The sequence below is a fragment of the Cyrtonyx montezumae genome, unplaced genomic scaffold (genome assembly GCF_038088225.1).
Source record: "Cyrtonyx montezumae isolate F1298 unplaced genomic scaffold, pur_monq_1.0 scaffold_5, whole genome shotgun sequence".
Lineage (NCBI taxonomy): Eukaryota > Metazoa > Chordata > Aves > Galliformes > Odontophoridae > Cyrtonyx > Cyrtonyx montezumae.
This window is the reverse complement of record NW_027072056.1, coordinates 4,699,315-4,727,159: the sequence shown is the minus strand read 5'-3', so window position 1 is coordinate 4,727,159 and position 27,845 is coordinate 4,699,315. Positions and strand designations below refer to the sequence as shown.

Below are 27,845 nucleotides of genomic sequence, written 5' to 3'. Positions count from 1 at the left end.
CCCCAAGGCCAGCCTGCAGAAATCCCCACACCAGCAAACCTGCCAGCAGCACCCAGCAACTTCACTCCCAGGAATGTGAGGGGTTCTGCCAGGAAAGCTTTGGTGAAGGGCCACACGGATTGCAAAAGGCACCATTTTCAGGAATGCCACCACAAAATCACAAAGCACTCCGACTGCACGCACTGCCACCTGCTCCCAGTGGCGACTCCGGTCCCACCATCCCACCCTGCTGCTGCAGCAGTGCTCTGTGGGCTTCCAGATACAGCTAGCAGCATCCTGCCCTCCACGAGAAGCCCTCGGTGTCTGCCTCGCTGCAGGCAGACAGTGGGTGACAAGTGGATGGAGAAACTGAGGCAGGAAAACCCTAGGACTTGTCCCCACGTGCCTGGTTTGCGGACATTCCCTGATGCTACACTCACCAGCCCACCAGCAGCCAGAGCATCCCCAGCCCAGGCACCAAATCTGATCTGAGCCACTCTGCTCCGCTGCTGCGAGGAGATATCCTGCCCCCGTGCCAAAGCAGCTCACGGCCCAATTGCACTGCTTTCCCCGTGGACAGCTCTTATTATTGTCAGCAATGATTCAGGCTCTGTCAGCTCAAGCTTTGGCAGCAGCTGCTGCCCATGTTTAGTGTCCGGTACCTGACATACCAACACACTTCTGGGAAGGCTGAGGGCAGCGCAGGGGCAGCGCGCTCTGCCCACCCGCACAGCTCCTTCCTCCGCAGCATCCGGGGAGGGAAGGGAACAAAGAAAGAGAACAATTGCTATTGTTTCTGCAGACGTTCTCAGGGCTGGTTCTGCTGCTGCCCAGAGACGCCACTGCGCCTGGAGCTGCACTGATGGCAGCTTCCATCCCCACCCCAACCTGCTCGTGGAGCATCAGGAACACAAGGGCTCGGGACCCTCTGTCCCCAGGCCAGCAGACCCTGGGAAAGGAGAAGAAGAGGATGAGAAGGTCAGCACAGCAAGGCTGGCTCTTGCTTCCCTTCTGCATTAGAAGGCAGAGCTGTGTGTAAGCAGAACAAGTGGGCTCTAGCTCCCACACAGCCTAATTACAGCCCTTCCTCATCCAGCATCCAGCTGGCCTCACCTTTGAAGTCTGAGTGCTGAGGAGCAAGCAGGAGTAGAGGGCAAGAGTGCTGGAGCCAGGAGGGGAACAGGGGGCACAGCAGGCACCGTGCTGAGCCCCACCACCCTGTGATGGTCAATCCTGTCCCATGCAGAGCTGCAAGGGATGGGCACCCCAGAACACACGCACTCCCCCATCCTGCGTAATGCCCGGGTGGAAGATCCCATGTCAAAACAGGTCACAGCCAAAGGCAAAACACAATTCCTCATCACCTCTCCCACCAGGTGTGGTGGAAAGCACCTGTTCTTCAGCCTTCCCACCTGGCATCCCTTGGTCAGCACAACATCTGAGGGCCTGGCAGGGAAGGTGGGCACTGGAGCTAACCCAGCGTGGGCAGGCTCAGCAAAGGCAAGCTGGCCACCAGGCAGTGCTGTTCCTGAGCTGGCCTGATAGAGAAACCCTACTGAGCCAACCCTCAGCAGCCAAGCACCCCAACGTGATATGCAGATTCTGCAGGGCCTCCTGGGGCTTGGCTGTACCACCAGGTCCAGGAGCCTCCTGCAAGAAACACCCAGTCCTGGGGAGCCTGAAAGCAGGGCGAGCCTTTTGCCCCCGCACGAGATTTCACCCACCTGAAGCTGTTGTCACGCCAGCCCAAATTTGGGCTGCAATTTGCCAAATTGTTTTGGCATGGGGAAAAAAAAAGCCTGCTTTGGGGCAAGACAGCTAACCTGGCTGTGGGCGGAGAGACTGCCAGCGCCCGGCCCAGCATCCAAGAGCGTGGGTGCCCCACACCCCCCAGCATGTTGCATCTTGCAGCCCGCTGCTTTGAACCCACATCCCGCAGCCCCCAGCCTCCCAGCCCACAGGTGCCCAGCTCTGTGCAGCGTGGGGAGGCTGGAGCTCACGCACAGCAGCTACCCTGTAATAACCCTCTGTCCGTATCATTACCATTAATTATATATTAACATACCCCATAATCTGCTCTGCTGCAGTCCCATCCCAGGGTGTGAGCTGCTTTTAAAAGCCAGTCCCAGTATGGGCCTGAGTCAGCACAAACTGTGTTCCCTTCATTCCATCAGCCACAGCCCGTACCCGAAACGATGTGATGCCATGCCCTACAAGGGCACGGTGCACAGACAGCAGCCCCAGGGAGAAATCCTGCAGGAACTGCTCCTGCAAGTCCACCCCCACTGCTCTATGCAGATAAGAAGTGCTTAGGATTTTGAGGTCTCCCTACATAGTCTGCATTTTAAAGGCCCTTAAATAATGTTGAATCTAACAACTCCATCATGCCCCCGTTCTCCAGCAGAGGCCACACTGCAGGTGGCTGTGCCACTCTGCTCTCCCAGAGGCAGAAGACACAGCCAGACACAACAGAAGCCAGAGGAAAGCAAGAACCTTCCAGAGACACAGAGCTCCATCCTGAAGGCAGCACGCTGCCTTCCTTCCACTCACATCCAGCTCAAGCAAAAGAAAAAAAGCAGGAGAGCACCCTCCTGACTGCTCAGCCCGGAGCTGAGCCCTTTCATGTGGTTCCAACGCCTGTCCCACAGCAGTTTGCACTTCCAAAGAGCAGCGTGCACGCACACACACACAACACAATTAGTGAATGGCTTGCATCCCACTGTGTGTGTTCTGACACTGCTCCTTCTGCCAAGAAGAAAAAAAGAGCATGCATGTATATGTACAACTACACAAAGGCTCTAGAGAAGACATTGCTTGCATTTTTACAGCTCTGTTGAAGCCTTTATATAGAGATAGATAGAAGCCTTAGGCAAATATAACCCACAGAAAGAGTTTTTGTGCCTTTTTTTTTTAATCTTCAATACTTGCACGGGTAACACCTGTAGCATTCTGACACTCCCTGAGGAATGTGTTTTATAGTAACTGTTTCAGGCAGAAGAAAGGCAGCGGCTCAGAACATTATTGCTACTGGCTAGCATTACACACCTTGCTAGCGTGAGTACTCTTTCAAGAAGAGAGAGGATTAAGCTTTCAAGGCAGGCTATTGCAGCATTCAAGTGGCAGCTTTAAGGCTCAGGTGTTCCCCAGCCACAGAGAACAGCCCGTGCACAGGAGCTCAGTGTGGGCCGTGCTGAGCTCTGCTTCAGAGCTCTGTCTTGGAGACACTGTCCATCCCTCCTGAGAATTTGCAACTCATTGTCCTTCTCCCATCCGCTATCAGCACATTCAGAACGATGCACAGAAGCTCATGATTCACCTGTTGCCATAACAAGACGTTCCTAAGGCTGGAGACTTGGATCACCACAAACCTTCTGCAAGAGGCAAACCGAGTCACGTCTGCTGGCTGCCAGATTTGTAGAGCTCCCTTTGAAACGTCAAGTGATTGCCATCACTGGAGTCAAGGTAACGCCTGGAAAGCCCCAGCAGCTGTGTTGAGCCTTCCACATCTCTACAGCATCCCCAGATTTTCATTTGCATTGCCACAAACTCTTCTACTCTGTCGGCCCGCAGCAAAACTGGACTCTGGACCAGCTGTTTACCCACCAAAGACACTTACTGAAATACACGTGCATACATTTATGAAAGGAAAAAATATATATATAATCACTTTATTTTCAGAATACAGACTAAATCCCACTGTAAAATAACGAGCAAACACACGTGAATGAAATACTCCAAACTTAAGAAGAGCCCCATTTTGCCACGTCTGCTGAACGCAACGTTTGCTCTGTGGTGCACACAGCTCTCCAACAGCACTGAGGTACTTGCAGGAGCTGCAAGTATTTCAATCCAAAAACCACTCTTGATTTTGCATATAAATGCTACATTTCCCTGCATGCCTTGAAATACTAGTTAGGTACAATACTATCCTGTCATCTCTGCTCCCACACTACACTGGGTCCCCCCCTCCCACCAAAGCAACAGGAATTACCTCTACAGGGGTAAGCTCAGCAATACGAACTCTGAATTCAGAGGTGCAGAAAGGTGGCACCCAGCCATCTGAATATGCAGCACATGTGTGATGTGAATACTGACAAGTTCAACAGCACACGCACACCGTCTCCTCCGTAAAGCTTTCTGTACAGGGCAGCTCCAAGCTTCTACTAGAAAAACAGCCCTTTTCAAATGTAGCCCATTTAAAGCAGCCAACAGAATTTGGTTTTCATGTGGTGACATCGGGCATTACTGCCTGTAATGGATTGGAGATCTGGCTTTAAGCAAGAGACTCAATTGCAAAGCACAAAGGTCACCAGCAGCTCCGAAGCAGCGTCACAAAGCATGGCAGACTGTCATCTCCTGCCACTGCAAACGAGCATCTTACCATCCTCCAGAGAACATAGCTGAGGTTGTCTCTGACTCCTACCCATTCAGCATCAAGAAGTGTCACAGTCCAATTTACAAAACTCACTGCGTCAGCTGGCAAAGGCTCCTTCACCTGAAAACTGGGTGAGCTGGGCTGTGATGCCAACAGAGCCTCATTTTCTGAGCATCCAAATGGCTGCAGGAGAGAAGAGCTGAAGGGACTGCAGCGATGCTTCCCCATCCCCCGTGGAGCAGGAGCCACCTCATTGCATTTTCAGGCTGCAGGTGTCACACCCAGGGCTCAGTGACTGAAGTATTTGAGAACCCAGCCTTCACATCTTGCAGCTCTAATTGAATGTAAACTTTACACTGAATGTCTTCAAGGAGCAACAAAGCAATTCTTGGGATTTCTTCCAAGCAAACCCTAACTCAAAGGCTCAGGACAAATTCACAGTGTAATGCAGGAGTACCAGCCAGCTGCTAGCAATGACCATGTGGATCTTCAAGATACATGGTGCTGAACCACTTCCTACGTTAAACCATTCTGAGTACAACCCATTTTTACAGCTCCTCTGGTTAACTACTCTTCAAATCAGTTCTAACTGCAAACGCTGCCCTTAACTTAGCTGGTATAATAAAACTAATAATTATTTTCTGTCTACTGGTGTTCCCGATGCAATGCTACTTATACAAACGTAAAGCTAATTCCTCCAGCAGGTGATCTAACTCAGTGCTGTTCTCCAACAGCAGATTGACAGAAGCAGGCTGCAGATTGCAAAGTCTCCAAGCTTTCCATACCATGAAGTGAGGTAGCAACAAATAGCCTTTGAAACAGCATTGCTCCCATCGTTATCTCTTGCAATAAATCTCTTTCCCATACAATTTAGTGAGTAAACTAGAGGCTTCTGTGCAGCAGTGGAAGCAGAAAAGAGATGGTAAATAAATAATGAAGGATAAGAACTAAGACCAATAGTTTTGCAAAGTTTTCCTTTTTGGTACCAGCACTGAGCACTGCTCTTTTTCAGGTGGAGAGAAATACAAAACATTACAGTCTTTTTGTGAACTTAAAGTCCAAGTGACTTCTGCACAATCTGCTTGGCAATTTTGTTAAACTGTTCCCTGTCTTCCCGCCACATCTTGGAGGCATCTACATTGGCTCCGCTTTCATCGTTCGGCTCTGAAACGAGAGAGACAGGAGGGTCTTCTTCAGCAACACCTCTGCACTGCCACTTCCCTGTGGCTCTGCTATACTCCCCTGCTTGGTGCTGTTGAAACACCGTTAATGCAGTTCCAGTTAGCTGCTGGACTTCCTAACAGCTCTCATTCAACTGATCACAGGAGAGCGCTGCTGCAAGGTGGGCTTCAGGCGAGAAACAAGTGGCAGAGAAAGACTGTTCCACTTTGCTGATGCTTTGGGCAGCTGAGTCCCAGCACGCACACTGCGTGTCAGCAGCAGTGCTGTCACAGGTTTGTAAAACAGCACAGTACTCCCTGCTACACATTTGTTCTGGTTCTGTGGCTTCACAAAGCCCCGCAAAGCAGGCCACCCAAACAGGCTCTGCCCCTCTTCTGGATGGTTTGTTCCATTAACAAAACAAAAAGACAAAAACAGCTCATCATAAAATGCTTTCATTTCTGCAGTATCTGTCATCCGAGGATTTCAAAGTAAGACCCTGCAACTCAAACACTTCTTTTTGTAGAGAGGTAAGCTGAGGCTTGGGATTTCTCAGGTTCACGGTCAGCACACAGCAGGACAACTGTCCCAGGATTATGCAAGCCACTCAGAACATATTCCACTCATTCTGCCTCACATTCTGGTCCAAATCCACAACTCAGTTCATGGCAGATGCTTTAGGTTCGTGTTTTTCTCAATACAGGGCTGCTGATCCACCCTTAAAACCCAGCAGCCAGGACAGATGCGTAAGACACTCCGTTTGGCAAACTCAGGTTTGCTCATCTGGCAGAGCCACAGCTGAGAGCTTGCCAGCAGCCTGGAGGAAGATGACAATTGATGTTTTACACTCATTCCTCCAAAAGTCATGGGGAAAACAGGATCAGAGAACAAGAGAGACCAGATGATTCCCCAGTAGAGCGGTCTTGTACAACCAGCCATGCCCCTGGAGGGCACAGGGAGCCCAGCAAGGCACTGGTCTCTGGACACATTCCATCAGCAGAAATCAAAAGCACTGGCTGGTGAATAGAGGCCATGGTCTCCTATCTAGCATACTGATAGGATCTGCCTCATAACCCTCCAGTTGCTAAAGCCAAATCCATGAAGGCTTTGTGCAGGAGCAGCTGAACATCAGGACCTGTTACCTGACCATCACCCTGTGCCTGGCTGCTGCTGACCAGAAGGAAGGCAGTACAGTCGGTAGAAAGCTGGAAACGCCTGTTTACTAATTCAGACTTTTTTTTTCCCCCCAATTATTTTAAGAAAATCAGTTTAATGATGAATAAATATGAGGCTTTAAGTACTCTGATTGCTGCCAAGTAACTTATATGTGAAAACACAAGGAGAAGCTCTAGCTATGTATCGAGGAGAAGCTACCTGAGCCCTTCCTAATAAAATCTCAGCCCTTACCTGCCAGCATGCTCACAACAGACAAGAGGATCTTCTCCACACTCTGCACAGGACTCCACCGCTCAGCACTGCTCTCGTATCCCATGGGATCATCCCCAGGAGCATGAAGAATAGAGATGCAAACCCTCCCATCTGGGTAAACTGTGTAAGAAGTACAGGGGATTCACTATTACTTCGAAGAAACACTTGGCCCCTCTAGATCTTCCGGACTTTGCCTTCTTATGACTGATACAAGTCCAGCCCACCCCTCCTGGTTATGCTGCATACTGTGCACACAAAGGAGCTCCAAGCAGAGATCTGCAAGCAAAGCTCAGAGCTAGAGCCACAGCATACTGCATGGACACAGACCTGACTCACCAAGAAGTCCGGGTGAATCAGTCCAGCTAGAGCAACACACTAATGTGGCCATGTAGTTTCCATATGCCAACAGCTGCTGCAGATGACAGAGCTGCAGAGGTGCCATGTAACTGCCTCGGGCACTTGTGCACAGTTCTGTGCTGTGACATGCAAACAGATGTGCCTCCCATGTGATAACAAAAATATAGGCTTGTTTGTGGGTTAGATGGGCAAGAATCTGTGTCAGCAGTGCTTCGGGAGGAGGAAAATAGAGAAACTGCAAGTAAATGCAAAATTGCTTGCAATAAGATAATAAATAAATAGATTCCCAGCTGAGATGAAGACTTGCATTGTACAAGTGCTGGAATGCCAGCTGAGAAGAAAACCCTCAGCAGCAGGGCAGTGCTTGCTGCTCATTGTTCTCAAGTGGCAGAGGCCTAATAGCCTCAAACACGGGTCCAGCCCATCAAATCTGGGTGATGACAACAATCTCATCACAGTCCATGCTGATTTGGTAGCTATATTAACAACTTTACAGCAAATGCCAGGACTGACTCCAGAAAGTAGTGCTCTGTGCTTTGGAAAGGAGCTTTAAGGCTTTCATCTGTCCAAGGCAAAAAGTTGTACCCATTGTTACTTCAATTCCTTCTCCTGAAGTCCCAAGAGAAACAAAGCTGAGATATTGACAGCACTAGAGTTGCAGCAAAAAGAGCAGCAAAGTCTTCAGTATTAAAGGCCTGCTGCAGGGACAGAGCACCCTGGGCTTCAGAAAGATCATGCCTTGGTTTAATGGGAAAAAAGCCATGCTGCCAACTTAAGCTGCATCCAAACTCTGGTCAATATGAATAAATTTTCACAAGTTAAAATAACGTGAAACTACTTAAATAAAAACCAAAGAGTCTGTACTGTTTTACTAAATCTTACACCGTGTACAAAACATTTACCTTTAGACTGCTTATGCAGTAGTTACAAGTATTCCTGGAATGATCTCCATGGCAGTGGAATTGCTAGAATCTACCAGGCTGCTTAGCACCACAAGGTATATAAGGGTTAATGGGACAATGAGAGAGCAACCCTAGCAAAGAGCAACATTGCTGTGTAGCTGCATACACCTTCTGAACAGACAGGGACAGCACCACGTATCCCTGCTGAAGGAGGCCTGCTCTCTCAGTGCAGAAGCTGTTTGATTAAGGTGGAAAAGCCCCCTGCTCCCTGTGCATCACACTCACTGTTTGGATGGAACATCTCACATGTAAACCTCATCTTTGGAGGACTTAGCGGATAGTCGAGTGGGAAGCTCAAAATAGCAGGGAAAACCCCGTACTCAAAGCAGGTATCTTCAGGACCCCTGGAAAGAGAGAAAAAGAGATTCATCAGTTATATATATATATATATTTCTTTGACCAGATTCTTGTCTAACGAGGCATCTTAGGTTTGGATTACATCATCTACTCCAGAATACTAAGAGTTAAAACACTCTCATCCCACACTTCATAAACTTAAATCCAAATATGGGGTTTGGGAGGGAATGAGGGGAAAAAAATAAAAAAATCAAAGCTTGCACACTAAATTACTAGGAAGGTCACAACATGGCTTAATTAGCAGGGTGTGTCTGGCTATAATTGGAGTATCTGGCTCCAAGGCATGTTCCAAGATTTGAGTGTCTGCACGTCATGAGAAGGCAGAGGCAGGTGTGGGACTCCTGTGTCTTTGAAGATGCTGTTAGGCTGCAGAGACAGAGATGTCAAATGGTGCAGCTCAAAAATAGCTTATAAAACCTAGGATTCAAACTGCCAGTATCGAGTGCAACCACACCATGTTTTGTAACAATAAAAATGAAGCCCAGGGACCACAGGTGCCAGATGCAGGACAGCCCTGCTTCTTTGCACAAGGCACTTAGCCTTCCTTCCCTCAAACATACAAAGAAATAACTCCATCAGGGTTCCTGCAGAAACATTTCCTTCTTGTGTTCAGCATCCAGTTCGAAGTGCTATCAAGTGAGCAAACATAGACAATATTTTCTCCTCTCTACACAAAACATCTTTGGAAGGTAAGCAAAAAGAGTTTACTTGATGTGATTTATTCCAACTTGATGAACCACCTGGAAGTTATAAAAACAAATGCCATCTCCCCTGATTGGAAAGACCGGGGAACAGGTTTTGTCACTTAACAGCTCAGCCAAGGAAACCCCACGTCTTTAGTAGAGAGCTTTTGAATGAGGATTATATTGCCTGGGAAAGCAAGATTTAGGGATATATTTGCACCTGCACTTCTCAACCTACAAATGCATTCTCCATGCCAGAAGAATTAAAAATCTCAAAGCCAAACGGTCAATGTCCCTGTACAGTTCAGACTGCATTGGTAATCTACAGAAAAAGAAAATAGAGACAGGCAAAACCTAAAGCCCTACAGAGGGTCACAGTTAAACTGCAATTCAGAAGGCCTGACTGGCAGATACACACAAGACCTAAGCCATTTAAACATGAATACTGACATGAGGTAAGATTAGAGAAACGCACAGAATGAGCTAAAGCATCTCAACTGCATATGTTCTCTTTCTGGACTTTTCCCTGAATCTCGTCAGGATTCAATATTTGCATCAGAGGATAAACTGAATGCATTTTTTTCACAAGTATTTTAATTCCAGCTGCGTTTTCAAGGCTTATTGTTGAACTTCTGAGAGTACATACATACATGCATTGAAAAGCTGGTGGGTGTCTTCTGTTCTGAGAGCAAACACACAGCCTTAAGGGCTCTTCTGTCAAGTATGTTAACCCAACATGCTCCATTTTAGGCCCTGCATTAAGAGAGCATACTGCTTTTGTTTCAGCCATTCACTGCTGCCAGGATCAACTTCAAAGAAATTATTAAAGTTAATCCAAGACAGTGTTTACAACTACAAAACGCTCCGAAGACCACAATGGTTAAACTTACTGCTTTCAGTTCAAAAAGGATTATCAGCAGGGACAGCAAAGCAGAAAGCACGGCACTTCTGCAGTCACACCGCCTGCTCAGTAGGGATTTCACAGCACATCACACTATCAGGACCTCTGTGCCTTCTGCTGGGGTTTTCCTCGAGCTGCACCCCCCAGTCAGGATTCCCCCAGGAAGAGCCCAGACCACAGCAGGGGCATCCTTCCCACAGAGCCAACAGCCCAGCAAACATCCCTATCCCCATGGGATGCCCTTCTGTAAATTTCCTCCAGCCCCTGCACACTTGGACTGCAAGCCACAGGGAGGGGCCAAGGGCAGCATCAAGCCCAGGAAGGACCTAAGCCATTGTTAGTAATGGACATTTACTTCCCTTCAGTCCTCTTCCATCTCAAGGATCACAAAGCTACTTCTATCTTTCTGTAGTGTAAAAATTGGCATCTCGTCAGCTACCATAACACTTTATCTGTGTTTATTCTTGGTGTGGCCAGGCAGGATGGGGCTTGGGGCAGTCTGGTCTGGTGGGAGGGCAGAGGGTTGGATCTGTATGACCTTGAAGGCCCCTTCCAACCTAAGCACTCTGCAGTTCTGTAATCACACAAGGCACTGAAATACAGTAGGAACCAAGAGCAAGGTTCAGTTAGGGTCAGAGGGGACTTGTCACCTGCATGAGAACCAGCTGCCTGACATCTGACTCTGTCACTGAGCACTGTGATCTAACCAGCCTTCCTTACCCTGTGCATGCATTTGGTTCTTTCCTATCCTGCCTTGTTCCCATCAGTCAAGGCAAAGATAGCAATATCAATTCCAGAAGTTAACAACAAAGTTGTACTATTCCTACAGTGTTCTGTGCTAAACGTAACAACGCTGAATCCAAAGCAGAGAAAATCACATCAGGAACAACTCCTATGATACAAAACATATCATGAAGATTCTGAACCCCGTGAGCCTGATGTTACTTACGCAAGGGGAAAAAACCCAAAGTGATAACAGCAATTAATGCCATAACCATGGCTTCAAGTATATTTGTAAGAGGTTTCTCATTTGTAAAAAGAAGGTGGAAAAAGACCAAACCCCACAGTCATCAGATGCCGAAGAGGGGAATTCCATGCTAGAGGACAAAACTTGGTCTTGAAATGTTAAATGCATGAGCTTGTGTAACATAATGCAACCTGTCAGACCTCACGCAGTGTCAAGGCACTGAGATGATAAACTCCACTGACGTGCTGTGGCTCTTTATCACTGGGAACGAGGCTTCTGGCTGCAAAGGTTTGGTTTTTGTAAACACTCAAGTCAGCTACCGTTTGATGCCTTATCAGAAGGGCACACAGGCTGTCAGCTTCCACCACTCAGAAAAATTACCATGTTGTATTTCAAGCTCTAATTCATAAGCCAAAGAACTGACCTGTCACTCAGTCACATCAACACAGAATGTTCAACACTTATCCAGCACTGCTGCTGCAGGCAAGAACACTGGAAATGCAAACTATTATCATTTATTATATTAATAATGATAAGCCTTTTATAATAATCTCTGGGCAAAGCTGCTACTTCAGCCTCTGTAGCATCACCCAGCCCACCTCCGGACTGATAAATGGGTGATGTCTTTTCCTCTCTTAAGCCTCTCTTCTTTCCCTCTGAATTTGTTTGTGATGATGTACTCTAGCTTTCTAGAAACAGCATGGAGAGAAGAAGTATTCTGTTCTCTTTTCATTACTACAGAATTTATCTACATTTTGCATTTCATCTGTCTCAAATTTAAGTCAACCTTACTTTAATTACCTCATGTGCACTTCTTTCAATCCCACAGTCTCACACAGCACATTTGAGATTACAAAACATTCAAGATTATCACAAACATAAACAAGTCATGTAACTGGCTTTCCAAACGTACTCAAACATGTTTACCAATAGAGCTTTGTAAAGAGATGAAAGCAACCCAACGTGTTTAGGGTAAACACGTTTCTATTGTACCACAGCTTCAGAATTTAGCAGATCTTAAAATATAATTTTATTATGACACACACACAATACAGAAACTAAAAGCACCTCCGCCTCTCACTCTGTGCTGACAAAGACCTGAAGCTCAACACTCAGCACTTTAAAGGGCTTTCAAGTCTGCAAGCAGATCTCCTTCTGTTTAAGAATTTGTTAGGGGAAACATCAGGAAAAGGTATTTTCTAGGTAATGAATCAAATACAGAAGTATTGTGTGTCCCCCATGAAAGCTGTCATCAACCACAGGATCTGTTACTAGAAAGTAGTGACAGACAGGAATTTCCTTCCACATTCCAAGAGCAATAAATCCTCTGGGGTTTCTAAAACACCGTGCGATGTGCAGCTTTCTGAGCTGGAAGTAGGTACAACACAGGATGCATGGTTTGGATAAGTTGTACCTGCCCACTTACAGAAAGAAGAGCAAGCTTCCATGTCTGCCTGACACAAAAGCCTTTGGTTGTAGTCACCTACCTAACCCCTAATTGGCATTTATCTTCAGGAGACTGAGCTCCCAGGAAGTGCAACCTGTTCACTGCAGGACGTCTCGCTGCAACAAGCTGAGGGATTTACCAGCTCCCTGTGTCGATCCACAAACAAGCAGTGGTAATTCAAATCTCCATCTACCAAGGTCCAAAATAACTTAGAGCCTCACACTTGCAAGAAAGCAAGATCACCCACACAGCTTGAGAGGAATAGGTGATATACCACAGCTTGACAGGAACAGCACTGCTTGTGTGCTGGCTGCTTTTCCACCCGTGGACAGCACACAAGGGGTCATCCAGCACGAGGAGCTGTGCTGAAAGCCTGCCCTGCACCCAGCCCCAAACAGGGACAGCAAACACCACTCTTACCAAAGAGCTAAGAAACACAGAGTGTGGATTAGCACTACTAAGAGGTCATCAGCTGCAGGACTAGAACTTCCTCATCTCATTGTTATGTGTCATGTGTACAAACTGACAGACCTGAGTAACAGAGGTCTCTTTCCTCCACCCACCCCCCCTAACAACTTTGTAAAACTTTTATCTTGTAAAAATCACCACACACCCAAAACTCCCCGGAGAAAGGTACAGACAGCATGAGTAAGGCAGCAGAAGCAAGAGAGAAGGACTTGTAAGCTGCAGGGCAAGACTTTGTCTTTTCAAGGTAACTTCAGCTATGAACAACTGTACCCATCAGTTCAGGAGCAGGAGGAGGATGCAGCTATGGAAGAAGTCTGTTACACCCAAAAGACAACAGGGAACGACCAGATCTGCTCACTAGCAGAACAGTTCTGCAAGGAACCACACCCAACTGCAGCTGATTCATTAAAATGTAAAGAATTTTAAAAGATGTCTGAAGTGCTGTTTTTCTTTTTTTTTTTTCTTTTTTTTTTTTTGTGTTGTTGTTGTTTTTTTTTAATTTCAGTACTATCCCTGATCAATCCTCTTTCCTTTTTCCTACAGGAAATTTGGATAGTACGTAAACTAATTTTAGACACCAATTTTTTTTTCCTCCTATCATTGATGATCTATCTGGCAATTTTGCTCCTCTTAAAGCTTGAGGAAACCTGTCCTGTATTTGCAGTTGAGCAACGTTTGTGTGATCTACGAGCAATTTATGGTTTCCTGCAGTGTCTGTATACACAATACATCCAGTGGAGCCCAAATGATGACTCGTGTAAAATCTGCAAGTTATGCACGCCAAGTGTTTCTTATTATGACACCTGCATGACAAACCACCACCCAAGCTGCTGCTGTCACACCATTTCAATTCCAAATATAACTCCCTGTTTGGATCAGAAAATAAGTTTCCAGTCAGAGATGGGCCAAAGTCAGCGTAATGCAAAACAAGTAAGACTTTGTTAATGCATTTGTTCTCCCAGAAAAAGAGGCAATATTGACTCACATAATCAGAGCTTCCCACTCAAAGAAGTTTTCTTCGTTCATAGGGCCTACGAGGGAAAAGAAAAACAACTCATGAAACAATGCTCAGAGCTATCAGAAAATTAGGCTCCAAATTCACAGTGCACGAGCTGCTCAGCCTCTCACCTGCCACAATCCCTTCTGGTGGGTTCAGGGTCAATTCTGTAAAAGAAAAAAAGACAAGGAACATTAACAGGCTGAGGACAGCATAGGAGGAATCTTCTGGCTGTGCTTTTCTGGGCAAGGCTTGACAAGCCTGTCCAGGTCCCCCTTTACTGCAGCCCTTCCTTGGTGCTGTCAGCAACCCTGCCAAGGGTGCTCTCAATCCCACTGTCCACATCACTGATAAAGAGTTTAAATAATACAGACTCAAGGGACGCAACATGGACATAGAGCTTTTGATCACAAGAGTTTGAGTGCAACCATCCAACCAACTCACCACACATCGAGCAGTCACACTCACGTCTGGGACCTAATTGTCCATGGTCTTGTGCTTTTTCAAGCTCCCAAAACTTGTCTTGCCAGTGAAGGGAAATTGGCAAGGAAGGCTAAAATATCCCTTTTCACATGGATGGGGCACTGTGCTACTAAGTACAAAGGTACACACTCAACAACCCAAAGAGAAAGCAGGTTGTGCTGCTACAGCGCATCTGTGCCAACTTAAGACTTCACAGCATCTCCACAGAAAACCCAAAACAAAGCTAAAAGGGGAAGGAGCAGAAGCAAAGAGATGTGACAAGTGTCTCTGTACTGCAAATCTGGGAAGTGCAAGCTAAAACAGACCAACAGCACAGTTGTGGCTGTACAGAGAGCATGCTCTGACTGACCCACATTCACTCTGTATAGGAAACGGATGCAATTCCCAATTCATCAGTGAACTACCAGCGATTTGCACCATGCAAACACCAACCACGGAGCACACCATGTGCATTCTCCAACCTGAAAGCAAGCAGCAATGCACCACCAGGGAGAATGAAAAGTCACAAACTGCTGAATGAGAAGCTTCAGATAATTCCCGCTGGGCTGCGAGAGCTGTGGGTAATGCTGCACAAAGCAGAGCACAGATTTTTGTCTCAAAGAGGTGATGGATTCAAAAGCTGCTGAGATATGCTGGCAAGGAAAGACAGCAAAACCCTCTGGCTCACTCAGATTGCCATCAGCTTCGGCACAGATTCGAGTTCAAAAGAAGAGCAGCAGATTGGAGGTCAGTATCAGGGCTGAACGCACCCTGAATACAAGAGCAGGGTCATTACAGAGCAGGTTTTTCCAGCTTGATAGTGGGTCTGCAGCAGCTCTGCTTCTAGGCCAACGAAGATGTCAAGCCTGGGAGCTCCTGGAGCTATTTGGGCCCACCTTGGAGCTCTTTGTTTAAGGAAACAAACAAAACCCCACAATTCTGCTGTTTCCCACCATTTCCCCTGAAAATCCAGGGAGCTCATCCAGATAGTTCAGATAAAATCCAGATATTCCACAGCCTGTGATGATGGGGCTGGATGCAGGGTCTGGCAGCTGTGCCAAAGGGTTCTGTACAGCTCTCCAAGCAAAACTGGGTGCTGCGTATCATGAGGCAAATCCCCCAGAGCAAGGAACCTGCAGAGCAATGGAAGCTCACTTCTCCCTGCTCACCTCTCTTGGATGTTGGCCAGAGAGGTTCCCATCCTGAAGGACCAGGCAAGGCAGTAAATGAGCAGCGAATGGTCACAGGAGCTTTGATTTGGAGGACATATTTAGGAAAAAAAAATGCCTTTTGCACATGGATAGTCACATCCTACTGTGTGGTTTAACTAGAACCACTCTAAAAAACGGGACGCGCTGCTTTAGAGAGCCACAAAGCATGAGCTGCCAGGAGCTGGCATGGCAGCAGCTGCTTCAGCCCCACTGCAGCTTCCAAAACAGAAATCAAACCAGGGCAAACTCCCAAGCAGCAACATCCTACTGGGGACCCCCAAGGGACTGGAAGATGAACAGGCAATGTGGCACAAAAAAGAGAAAATGGAAAGTCAGAAAAGGGAGCTTAACAAAAAAAAAAATATATATATATATATATATATAAAATATATATAAATAAAGGTTTTGCAGAGGCAAACAAAGGAGCAGAAAGAGGCTCAAGGAAAAGCTGAGGCTGACAGGTAAGGCACTGGGCATTCACACCCCACTAGAGCTGCTCTGGGGTGTCCCAGGAGCCTGGGTGGCTGCAAGCCCTCTGCCACACACATGTGGCGGGTGCATGTGGGAGCAGCCCGTGGCAGCAGCCCACCAGCTGCCTCAGAACAATGCCTCTCTTCAGCACTGGGAGCATTTGGAGCAGTTGAAGCTTTGCATCCTCCACAAGGCATCCCGTTTGGTTTGCACGGCAGTCGTGCTGCATACAGTCAGGGGATTTGCTTCCAAATGCAGAGACAATGAAGTCCCAGCTCGCAGCAGAAGAGCTAAGCCTTGCTTTAAAGCTTTGCTTTTATGCTGAGACCAAATGAAAGGGAAAAGCTGGCACAACCAAAGGGCAGCGTTTCTGCTGGGAACACAGGACAGATTTGCATGCACAGAGGCTCAGCACCTCCCTTTCCATTTCACTTCCCTGCCCCTGCTGTCCTGCACGGTGCAGATCTGCCTTACCCTAACCTCCTGGTTTTAACCCTGTGCCACTCCCAGCAGTACCTGCCACAGTTACAACTCACTGCTCCATTACTTCTTTGCTTTCCTGTAAGGTACACGAAACCAAACGCTGTACATCCTGCACACCTACCCTGAGTGTTTCCCAAGTAACCCATTTTGGATTTAAAACATAGAAGATAACAGAGCACACAGCAAGGAAACGGCAAAGGCAGAAGCAGCAGGTTTCCTTCTCTTAAGTCTCACAACCATAAGCTCCTACTGAGAGATTCATTTCAGGCTTTAATACTGCTAAATAGTTTAAATTTAGACTTAAACAAACACATCCTTCAGCAGGAATTACATAAAAAAAAGAAAGTATATCTGATTTTTGAAAGCTTTACCTACGTGAATATAAAAGCACCTGAATTATGTGAGACAGCAAAAAGTTGCCACTGTCCAAACGTGCAAACAAAGCTCTAAATGAGGACAAAAACAAACTGCACCTTGTTGCTGCTCACACCCACCTTCCCTTCAGCTCCACCTGCATAAGAAAACAGTGTCATTTCACAGCACCTCCCAGAATGAAGTTGTGCTTTTGTGTTCCAGCAGGTTGAAAGACTTCACAGCATCAGGCATTTTTCACATACGCTAACAGTAAATAGATAGATAGCAGAAAAATAAAGGTCTATACTTCATTTAAAAAATAAGCAGGAAAGGAAAGAATCAGCAATCTGGAAAACAAAACGTAACCACCAGTAAAGCACTGAGTGCCAAGCATCTCCATTGCATCCTGAAGTGCATAAAGGGAAGAGGAAAGAAAGGAGGAAGGAAACTTCAACAGAGCGGAACAAATTCTGCAAGGCTGCAGCTTTGCAGTCTGTTGTGAAGCACTGAGGAGGGGCTGGGCTATTTGCTGGGGAAGTTGGACAAGAGCACCCACTGAAAGACATGACCCCAGACACAAAGTTAGCACAGGGCCATGCAGGTGAGCACAGGAACTGGAAGCTCTGCTTTACTTCTGGAATTCAGGTCTGCAGGAGGAGTACTGTGCGCTCAGTCACAGCACATTACTTCTGCCTTTCACAATGCTCTATCCGACTACTGTTGGGAAAGTGTTTATAAAGGAGGATAATAAACAAGATGTTATCTCAGGTCATGCCAAGTGCCACATCAGGACACGATGCAAAGATGATTCACACCATGTCTGCCTGTAGCATTAAGTAACACTCTTTTTGATGTTCTTTATTCGGTTAGTATCAGTTTGCTCTTAACAATTCACTCACGTATGGCATTTGAGTAAGACCATGGAGCAACAGACTGTCAGAAATACTATTGGGACAGAGGGGACTTACGTAGAAGAGCAGACAGAAGTGGAGTCCAGTCCTGCTGTGGCTTGCTTTTGGGTCAGTGCCTCAGGATGACAACCGGGAAAGCCAGTGTGCCTAGGACACCATGCCAGCAGATGGGGGCTGGCTGCCACCATCAGATGGGTTAGAGCTCATGCCCTGCAGGATGCCCCAAGCCCAAGCATGGGGTTTTGTCTGAAGACGTGCACCCAGAAGTACTGTTTGGTACAGGCTAACGCCATGCACCAATGCAAAGTGAGAACCCCCTGCACATCCCTGCAGAGCAAACAGCCTTCACATAGCATGAAGCAGAAGGCCAGCTCTCCTGGACAGTTCTTACAGCTCAACACCACCTAGGGCGATTTTCCCCTAACCTACTGCCTTTTGTTATGTAAAAGGACAGAAAATGAAAAGACCAAAACAAACTAAACAAAAAGCAAACTGTCTGCCTCGCAAAAGAAAGCCAGCTTCGGTCAACTCATGAGCACACCTGGAAGCAGACTGCCTGAGCTGGCAGAAGCATCCTGAGAGGGCTCCATCCTTCCAGCACCCAGCATCAGCAGCACCTGAGGTCGGCACAGGCTCCCGGCTCCCTCTGGCGGGGCGCGAGCAGCAGCGACTCCCTTGGCAAGGCACAGCTCATCCAATTTTTACACAGACGAGCCGAGGTCATTCCTCACTGAGCTGTATTTAAATGCGTCCACCAGCTGCGCACTCCTTCACCTTTTCGCGTTGTTCTGGGCTTTGCGTTAAGATGCCAGTATGCCTGAGTCGTGCCCACCGCCCTGTGGGGCAGAAGCTCTCCCTGCCCCCCAGCTGCCCCTCCCCTGTCACAGCCCCACGCCGTTCCCTCGGGCCCTGTCGCTGTCACACAGAACAGAGTTCAGCGCTGCGCTGTGAGCTGCAGCCGCCACGAGGCCTCCGCTCAGCTCCTGTGCTCTGGGCTGAACAAACCAGGGCCCTCAGCGCCCGTGCCCTCCTCTGAGCACTCTACCGCAGTCGCTCTTTGGAGATCAGCCCCCACCCCACAGCCACCCTCGGCCCCAGGCAGCCTTCGAGCAGTGAGGCCGCCCCCTCCCCAGGACCCCCAGCCAGCCCTCTCTCTTAGCCGGTGCTCCGCAGCCGCCGTGCGGAGCTGTCCCCGAAGCGGCACAGCACGGCCCGGCCCCGCTACTCACGCTTGTACTCCGCCATCAGACGCTTGAGCGCCGTGCCCGCCATGGCGCGGCCCGCAGCGCCCCGGCCCGGCCCCGCGCCACTTCCGGGCGGGCTGGCAAGGAGGAAGGGGGCGCGCTAGCCCTCCGCCTCTATGGTGCGAGCTGAGTCCTCCCGGCGCCGGCAGCGAACCGCGCAGGCGCACTGCCGCCAACGAGTTGTGGGCGGGGCGAGCTGCGGCTGTGGGCGGAGCCAGGGGCGGGGCCGAGAGCCGCCGGAAACGCGGGGCAGAACAGGACACTTTTCTCGTTTCTGCATTAAAAAAGTATATTTCAGACAACTTTATCAAATCATGACAAAGCACATGTAAATCTGCGATATTCCAAACTCGGACTCGACACGAAGCGTTGCATCTGCACGTACAGACCTCGTGGCGTAGGCTTCGTGTTTCCCAGTAACTCCTTGCAACACACACTTAGATCAGCTGCTTCTTCCTTCTCTTCAGCATGTTTTAAAACAAAACTCGTAAGCTTGTGATCAGCATGAAAATATACTGAATTATTTACAAGGTTAGGATAGAACAGAGGGGCAGGACCAACAGCCAGGAATGCACTCCATGTCTTCAAACACGGACGGATATTTAGGCCACAGGTTTAAAGGAAAAAAAGGAAACAGCAGACAGACAACGTATATTACTGAATAGGAACTTAAATCAAATGGGCCCAATTGAAGATATAGATTAATCCCTGCAGATACCGTTTTGACTTGCACACGCAGTACGTCAAAGACAACAAGCAATTTTGGTAAATGTCCTCTAAGGTCTCGAAGAATCCTGTGTGATTGGCATGTTCATCTGTTTACTATTTAATAGCAAATCCAAGGACAGATGAGAGCGAGGTGCGATGAGGTGCCCTGAACGCCTCTGCTCTGAAGGATGGCCTGTCTTAGCACACCCCGCCCGTCTGCTGCTGGAACACATCGATGGTGTCCTCGTCTTCCATCTCCAGCTGTGATGTTGATACAGAGAACATGAGACAAAAGATCACAACCACAAACGTAGAGAGTCAGAGAGGTTTCAAGATCTCTATTTCAAACCAGACTCAGAAGCTCACCACCTTCTACGAGCAACCACCCCAGCCACGTATTTCTTCTGTTCCTCACCCCAGGCTTTGTTGGTGCAAGAAACCCCCCAGATTCTCAGCAATGATGGAGCTGGCAGCAGCTACAGTGCTCAGCTTCAGTCCTGGCCCTAACCAGAAGCAGGACGGAGCTGAGGAACCCAGCACTTCCTCCAGGTCCTGTCCACAGCAGCACACAGGTGCTGGCAAGTTCTGCACCACTGCTCAGGCAGATCTCCCACCCCAGCCAGGACAAAATGCATAGGGAAGAAAACTGAAGAAGTTATTGGCACTAAAAGCATCTTTCATACCTGCGCAGGTGTGTCTGCTTCATTAATCGGTTGCCCGTCGAATCTGAATCTGATCTGCCTCATTGACAAACCCTGCAGATTTATAGAGTAATTCATGTGAAAAACCACCCTCGTCGTTCTGAATCCAAATGAAGCATTTCCCAATTCACGGCCAGAATGGATGTTAATAAAATTAGGATTTAAAGAACATAAGCAAAGGGGAAAACTTCTGCCTCTGCTGCTGCACAGACTGAGGGCACAGAGCTGCCGGATGGATGCTGTGCAGGTGCTGCTGTGGCAGCAAGGGCTGTGCAAGGAGCAACAGTGCTGGGCCACACCTGGCTCTGACCCACAGCACCATGCTGCTCTGCAGGGTGCATGCGTGCGAGGGCAACGAGGAGAAAGAGCAAGTAATTCTTGAAAGCCTCAGACATGATAGCAAGGAGTGCTGGCTGTTCCTGGTAGGAAGAAATGGGAGGCTTTACAATTCCCTCGGTAGGCATTTCCAAAACACACCACAGCCCCTCCTCGTGCAGCTCTCAGCACTGCCCGCTCACACTTCACACAACTTTTCGCCTCCTGCTGGCCATCCGCTCCCAGTCCCGACCCTTTACCTCCTGGTGAAAACAGCGTTGTGAGGCACGAGATGGGGCAGAGCCCACGGCGTGGGGAATTAGAATAAGTGCCCACGTGTACTCGAGAGGCACAGATGCCCGCCCACGGGCCTCCCCCCAGCAGGAGTACACCACGCTCCGCGCTGCCCTACACGCTGGGGATGGGGGCAGCGTGATGCCCGAGGGGGGGAGGGGGAGGTGTGCTGCGAGGCCGCACCTGCCGCTCGCAGTAGGCCTTCATCAGCTTGCTGAGAGGCGTGTGCCGCTTGATCTTGAACTGAACGACGGAGCCATCCTGCCCGGCCACCTTCAGGTTGATGTGATCGTTCTCTGTCTTCACTCCTTCCTAAGGGAAAACCGGACGAGCGGAGATCAGTGCACGGCGAGGCCCGATCCTCCCCCACCCCAAACCCGCGGCCCTCCCCGCGCCCGCTAAGCCCCCGGCCCGCCGCGCCGAGCTCACCTTGGGCTTCTCCTCCGACATGGCGGCAGGGACGGGGACGGGGGGTCGGGTGGGGGCAGGGAGGACCCGGCCCGCGCGCTGCCTCCCTCCTGGCTCCCGCCGCCGCCGCCAACCGCCCGCGAGAACGCGCGCTGAGCCGCGCCCCCGCCACCCCGCGCCAGCAACGCCGCGCTCCGATTGGCCGCCCGGTCGGTCACGTGACACGAGAGGGGGGGATGAGCGACTGCGCGCCGCGGCGGCTCTAGAAAGTGCGTCACGGAGCGGCGGAAGCGCCGCAAGCGCGGGGCGGGGCTGCGGCGGAGGGAGGGGCGACGCACGGCAGCGCGGGCCCGGTCTTATAGCGCCCCCCTGCGGGCGTGCGGCAAACACCGCCCCGCGCGTGGGAGCCGTGGCCGGGTGGGCGCTTTCTGCGAGTCCCACGCGTGCCGCCAGCCCCACGCTTGGCTTTATCGGGCAACAGCATCCGTGGAGACTACCGCGTGCACGCAGGGCTCCTTTGTGCTGCAAATCCAGTTCTGGCCCCGTGTACGATCCCATCCCAGGTTCCACCGAGGACATAGACATGCAGCCCTGTAGCCAACACAGGATCCTAGCCCTGCCCACTGCCACGAGGGCACCCAGGCCCAGCTCCTGTCACTGAGAGCCACGCTTGTGGAGAAGCAGAATGAAGTACTCAAGCTGGCACTGTAATCAAATCAGTTTAATACATCTTCACCATGTTGCATATACATCAGAACCCTACAGTATTGCTATCAGTTGTGGGCACCAAGCCCAGGAGATGATCAAGAAAGGCACAGAGGTAGAGGGGCTGTGGAGGGTCCCTGGATTAGTTGCAAGTGAAGCGTGCACGTAGGCCTGCCCCTAGAGGCCTGAGGCAGCTAGAAACCAGCACTGTGAGGGGATGCTGGTTGGTGGGCACACACACAGCTGGAGACAGCCAGGCCACGCTCTGAGCCACTTCCACAGAAGGAGACAAGAGCCTTGCACTGCATGTGCCCAGCTTTGCACAAGACAGGATTAGGAAAAGGCACTGGGCCACCCAGGACCTCAGCCAGACAACGTATTGCTTTGTGCAGGGCTGCCACCCCCGCATAGGTTTGGAGTGCGAAGCCCAGCAGTACTGCCACCAAGTTTCCAGGCACAGACAGAGCAAGGCTTCAGCCTGGCCAGGTACTGTGGCTGAGGGCTGGCTGCCACCACACAGCCTCTGCAGCAAAGACCTGGGGCAAGCTGAGAACTGGAGTGGAAATGGGGGAAATCACTGAGCAGAGCTTGTGGCAGCATGTGGCACCTAGGGGCCTCCAGGCAAACAACCCAGAGTGAGGTGGCTCTACAAGGAAGACACCATTCATCGGGTGGGACAGATCCAGAGAGGCTAGTTCTCAAATTTTGCATAAGGATTCTCCTCCTTGAACAGGCCTGGAAGAGAAGAGAGTCACTGAGACGACCAGGAGCAGCACTCACTGGCTCTGGGTGACAATTCTCCACCATTCATCCTCTGTCCACCCTCCTGTTCTAGAGACTGCATGTACCAGCCTTCCTGGAAGGCTGTGCCCACACTGCCCCATCTCAAACACTATGTTCGGTTCTGTGGCCCTCACTACAAGAGAAACATTGAGACCCTGGAGAGTGTCCAGAGGGCAGCGGAGCTCTGAGGGGTCTGGAGCACACATGTGATAGGCAGTGGCTGAGAGGACTGGGATGGGGCACTGTGGAGAAGAGGAGGCTCAGGGGAGACCTCATCACTCTGCAGCTCCCTGAGAGAAGGTGGTGGTGAGGTGGGGGTCAGCCTCTGCTCCCAGGAAACAGTGACAGAACTAAAGGTGACAGCCTTGAGCTGCACCAGGAGAGGGTCAGGTGGGATATTAGGAAACATTTCTTAGAAGTAGCAATGAGGCACTGGAACAGGATGGGGTGCACAGACAAGTGGAGTCACCACCTCTGGAGATCTTCAAGACTGACGTCACACTGAGGGACGCAGCCTAGAGTGGTCAGTGACGTGGGCTGATGGCTGGAGTAGACGATTTCAGCACTACTTCCAACCTTAAATGATTCTATAATTCTAAAGCTTAGTGCTACATGCTAGTGCAAGCTGCCATACCATATTTTCTTCGGATTTCATCATGCCGTGACTTCATCTCTGCCCTCCTGCAAGAAACAAACAGGAAAGAAACCACAAGTCAGTGACCCGCAGAACACAGCCAAGGAGGAGGAGTTCCAGCTCCCAGCTCCCTCCCCGGCTGGGAGCTTCATGCTGGCAGCTCTGCTCAGACTGGAGGCCTCCTTGCAGCCCCCCTCCCACAGGGCAGAGTGGCACAGACCCTCATGCAGAGGTTGCAGCTCCATGCAATTGTGCTAGCACTTGGCCTCACCTCTCCTCCTGGCGCACTCGCCTGCGTTCCCGCTCCCGAGCTGCTCGTTCATCCTCCTTGTCTGGCCTGGAGCACAAAAGAGCCCATCAGCTGCACATGGACCCACCTGCAGCAGCCCACAGCTGCACCTTAGGGACTCTGGGAGAACTGGGAACAGCCCACTCTGATACTTGCTTTTTGCTCTTTTTCTTACAACAGCAGCAACAGCAGACAACCAGCATGATGAGGATCATTCCACCCACCACTGACATCGCAATGATCAGGGCTTCAAAATTCACTGCATGATGCAACAAAACACACTTAACACACCAGTAAACAGTTGCCCATTGACAACCATGCAGCTCTTGTCACTGGGAGCATCAGTTGCTGGACTTGAGGCATGCATGACAGCCTGAGAAAGCAAGAGACATCATCCATGGGTGTACTCGGTGTTGGCAGCAGCATGCGTGCACCAAGCACATTGCTGCCAACCATAGCACCTGCAGAAACCAGCATCAGGGCTCACCTGCAGGGCCACTGCAGGGCTAGAGGCCAGGGATTGGAAATCAGCAGCAGTAGGCAAGAAACCTGAGTATGCTCTTCACCTCCAAAGGGAGTTTCCCCACCAGAAGGGCACCCAAAATGCACAGCTCCGCAGGACAAGCCAGGGCTTCAGATTGCCCTGCCTACAGCACCACACACTCCTCTGCCCAGTGACCAGAGAGGAAGGCCACAGTCACACACCACAAACACAGCTGACAGCTAATCTCCTGCAGGACTAATCACCCCCGAGGCTCATTGTGCAAGCTAAGGAATGCATTCTTCCACAATGAGGCCTTTTATGAAGCTATTCACACACAAACTAGTATTTCAGGGTCTTACACAAGGTTCAGAAGAGCAGACAACCCACAAAGAGCAGACTCTTCCTCCAGGAGTGTGGAAGCAGTTCTCACTCTCCCATGGGCAGAGAGGATAGCCCAGCCACCAGAACAGCTGGCTATGAACCACAGTTCAGCTCTACTGCACCATGGGACAGGTGAGAGAACATGAGCCACCCTGCTCCCCAAAACCTGGACTCTGTCCACAGTGGGCATGCCATCATGGCTCAAACAAAACACAAAGCAGATAGGTCTCCTTCCAGCACCAGCCACACTGGTGTGTTTTCCACACTCACCCCAGCAGACACCCCAACGTGCAGAGCGCAGCTCACAGAGGTCAGCAGGTGGAAGGATCCTCCGGACAGGGTACGGCACACACCTCCTGCTGCTGGCACACCACAGGCACTGCAGCACAGGAGAGCACAGCATTAGCATGAGTATCACAGCTATCCAAAGCGAGTAGCAGCAACCATTCTGTTCTGCAGCAGGCTCATGTCACCAGGGAATGCAGGTGTAGGGGAAATGGGGATTTCTGCAGCAAGTAAAGATGCTGAGAGCGCTTCTCCTGGCTTGCAAAGGAGGAGTAATCAGCAAATCCTTTGTGTTCATTCTACACAGGTTTTTAGGGTCAGGAAGGCCTCAGAGACAAGCCCCTTAGCACAGAAGTGCTGGAACAGAAGATGTCCACCTGTGCCCTCACTGGACTCTCCCAACCAGACTTGCTGCAGTGCCTCCACCCAGCCAGCCCCAGCCCTTAGAGTCAGAATCCCTACAGTTGGGCTTGACTACGTCGCTCAGTGTCACATCTCCACTGCTCTGGTACACCTCCAGGGATGGTGATCCCACCACCTCAAGCCCAAACTTCCTGCTGTCAAGGCTGAGCAGTGGAGGTTTGCAGGACAGCACACAGCTGCCACCCTGACATCCTGTCCTACCCCCACACACCTATGGTGGGGCTGCATACATCAGGAACAAGGGGGAAGCTAACAGTTTCAAGTGGGAAGAGACCTACCCTGATCTGCTACATGCAAGGCAAACCGCAGAGCTCAGCTGAAGGCACTCAACCAGCAAGCATCTGCTCGTCGTGCTGGGCAGTCAGGTGCTCCAGCATTCAAAGGACTCACCTGAGCACAAGCAGCAGCTCACATTCTTGAGGAGGTGCCCAGCACACTAAATGACTCAAGCAGCACACCAAGAGACTCAAGCGCTTCCTAGCAGCCACTCCCTGATCATCAATGGGTGCTGGTCTTCTCACAGTCATGGGCAGGTGGGTGGTACCTGCAGGGTGCTTGGGGCAGGGACAAGGGAGCTCCCAGAGGGAAGCAGTCCTGCATACAGCCCCACAAAGCACACACTATGCTTTTGGACGTGAGGGAGAAGTCGGAGTTACTCCTGCTACTTACAGTGACATTCTTCAGGCACTCCTCGCAGCTTCTGTTTGTATACTGCTGACATTCTGGAGGAAGAAGAATGAGACACCTGAGTACTTGGAGGAGCTAGGTCTGTGCTCCCTGGAGCCTGTTCCTGTCCCCCACATCACAGGGGCTCATGCCCCTAGGACTTGCTGCCATGCTGCTCCTAGCACTGCCAGAGCCACAGGCATGCCAACAGGGCCTGCTGCTGGCTTGGCATCTGCAGCAGCACCCTGGTACTAAACACAGACAATTCCCCATGCCCTCTAGAAGCCACCTGGGCTGCAGCAGATAAAAGCTGATTTCAAAGAGACTCAGAGGCAAACCCAAGCCTGGACCACACTGAGACAAAACACCAAGCTCTTAGCTGCTCAGGATAGCTGAACAGCGCTGCAGTGGGGCTGCCCAGAGAGACCTGCTGGGCAGGGACAGGCTGCATGATCCCCTAGCACTGGGTGAGAGGGCAGCTCAGGCAAGCAAAACTCAGACAAGGAAGTTGCTGCAAGGAAAAAGCAGAAGGGAACAACTGCAGCCCCACAGGGGAGCAGCCCCCCAATAACTGTGAACAAGGAGCAATGCAAAGCCTGAGTCCAGAGGTGCTGCACATGTGCGAGCAGCAGAGCTGCATGCTCTCCTTGCAGCTGGGAGAAAGCCTCAGCTGCGGCCCACTGTCAACAGGAGGTCACATGCTCCGCACAGCCCTCCAAACAACCCAGCGATTTATTAACACAGCTCAGATAAGGGTGTTTATCCAGCACGGAGAAGCTGAGATTGCACACTCGGCACAGCCCTGCAATGCCCTGGGAAGCCGCATCCTCCCCATTTCCCCAGCCAAGGCCGGGGAAGCATCACAGCTGTTTGCTTCCAGGACCTTGGAAGGAAGCCGCCCTTTTGCCCCGGGAGGCGATCGGAAAGCCTTCAGATTTACTGCATCCCCATCAGCACAAATCACCCCGGCGCGCTCCCACTCTAGGGCTCCCAGCACTCCCAATCCCGTGGCACTCTCACGACCCTCTGCGACCACCCCAAGACCCCAAACCCCGCAGCTGTGTCCCCTTACCACCGCAGCAGCCCCTCTCCCAGCCGCGGCAGGCATTATCTCAGCCCTCGCTACACTCCCGCTCCCCGGCCGGCAGCCTCCAGTTCCCACTTACAACACTTAGCTTTTGGCAGCGGAACAGGAGGAAGGCAACAGTCACGCTGCTCCCACGCACAGCCCCCCAGCGTTTCCTGGAGCTGCCCCCACTCGCGACCACCAACCCGCTACACCTCGGGCCGCACCCCCCCGGGGCGGGCTCCCCTCCGTCACCCCCCTGGGACGGGCCCACGGGATCCGCGCAACCCTCACCCGAACCCCGCGAACACGCGTGGGTCCCCCCGCTCACCTCCCGCCGCCTCCTGCTGCTGCGCGGCGGCCGCGGGGAGCAGCACCAGGAGCAAAGCGGCGCACAACCGCGATACGGACGGCAGGACCATGGCGGCACGGACACGCGGGGCGGTGGGGCGGCCACCGCCTTTCTAGGGCCGCCGGGGGAGGGG

General features: G+C 50.6%; 3 protein-coding genes across 4 annotated transcripts; all 3 read right to left on the bottom strand.

Annotated features, from left to right (window-relative positions):
* Positions 1 to 5,311: 5,311 nt before the first annotated feature.
* Positions 5,312 to 19,364, bottom strand: UBE2G2 (ubiquitin conjugating enzyme E2 G2). Of its 2 annotated transcripts, none has more exons than XM_065748526.1 (6): positions 19,204 to 19,364; positions 14,214 to 14,249; positions 14,071 to 14,116; positions 8,488 to 8,606; positions 6,923 to 7,063; positions 5,312 to 5,518 (listed from the first exon to the last, which is right to left on the bottom strand). In XM_065748526.1, the coding sequence occupies exons 1-6, from the start codon at positions 19,244 to 19,246 to the stop codon at positions 5,406 to 5,408; spliced, it is 498 nt and encodes a 165-aa protein (XP_065604598.1). In that variant the 5' UTR covers positions 19,247 to 19,364; the 3' UTR covers positions 5,312 to 5,405. The 2 variants fall into 2 exon arrangements, with proteins under 2 accessions (XP_065604598.1, XP_065604601.1); XM_065748529.1 differs by lacking the exon at positions 19,204 to 19,364 and adding an exon at positions 18,032 to 18,210.
* A 292-nt stretch (positions 19,365 to 19,656) lies between these two features.
* LOC136056052 (small ubiquitin-related modifier 3) lies at positions 19,657 to 21,822 on the bottom strand. Its single transcript, XM_065748037.1, has 4 exons — positions 21,666 to 21,822; positions 21,420 to 21,548; positions 20,610 to 20,681; positions 19,657 to 20,187 (listed from the first exon to the last, which is right to left on the bottom strand). Exons 1-4 carry the CDS (start codon positions 21,684 to 21,686, stop codon positions 20,125 to 20,127), a joined length of 285 nt encoding a protein of 94 aa, XP_065604109.1. The 5' UTR covers positions 21,687 to 21,822; the 3' UTR covers positions 19,657 to 20,124.
* A 525-nt stretch (positions 21,823 to 22,347) lies between these two features.
* On the bottom strand, positions 22,348 to 27,845 carry PTTG1IP (PTTG1 interacting protein). The gene is made up of 7 exons (XM_065748320.1): positions 27,692 to 27,845; positions 26,298 to 26,350; positions 25,191 to 25,299; positions 24,212 to 24,314; positions 24,038 to 24,103; positions 23,767 to 23,813; positions 22,348 to 23,084 (listed from the first exon to the last, which is right to left on the bottom strand). The coding sequence occupies exons 1-7, from the start codon at positions 27,780 to 27,782 to the stop codon at positions 23,041 to 23,043; spliced, it is 513 nt and encodes a 170-aa protein (XP_065604392.1). The 5' UTR covers positions 27,783 to 27,845; the 3' UTR covers positions 22,348 to 23,040.

Coding starts and splice junctions, on each gene's coding strand:
- UBE2G2 (XM_065748526.1), bottom strand. CDS start 19,246: ATGGCGGGCACGGCGCTCAAGCGTCTGATGGCGGAGTACAAGC. Junction 14,250..19,203: donor TCTGATGGCGGAGTACAAGC/GTGAGTAGCGGG, acceptor TTTCTTTTACAG/AATTGACCCTGAACCCACCA. Junction 8,607..14,070: donor GAGTGGGAAGCTCTGATTAT/GTGAGTCAATAT, acceptor CTCTCTTTCCAG/GGGTCCTGAAGATACCTGCT.
- PTTG1IP (XM_065748320.1), bottom strand. CDS start 27,782: ATGGTCCTGCCGTCCGTATCGCGGTTGTGCGCCGCTTTGCTCCTGGTG. Junction 24,104..24,211: donor TGTAAGAAAAAGAGCAAAAA/GCAAGTATCAGA, acceptor TTTGTGCTCCAG/GCCAGACAAGGAGGATGAAC. Junction 23,814..24,037: donor CGAGTGCGCCAGGAGGAGAG/GTGAGGCCAAGT, acceptor TGTTTCTTGCAG/GAGGGCAGAGATGAAGTCAC.
- LOC136056052 (XM_065748037.1), bottom strand. CDS start 21,686: ATGTCGGAGGAGAAGCCCAAG. Junction 20,682..21,419: donor AGGCCTACTGCGAGCGGCAG/GTGCGGCCTCGC, acceptor ATAAATCTGCAG/GGTTTGTCAATGAGGCAGAT. Junction 20,188..20,609: donor AAGCAGACACACCTGCGCAG/GTATGAAAGATG, acceptor TCAACATCACAG/CTGGAGATGGAAGACGAGGA.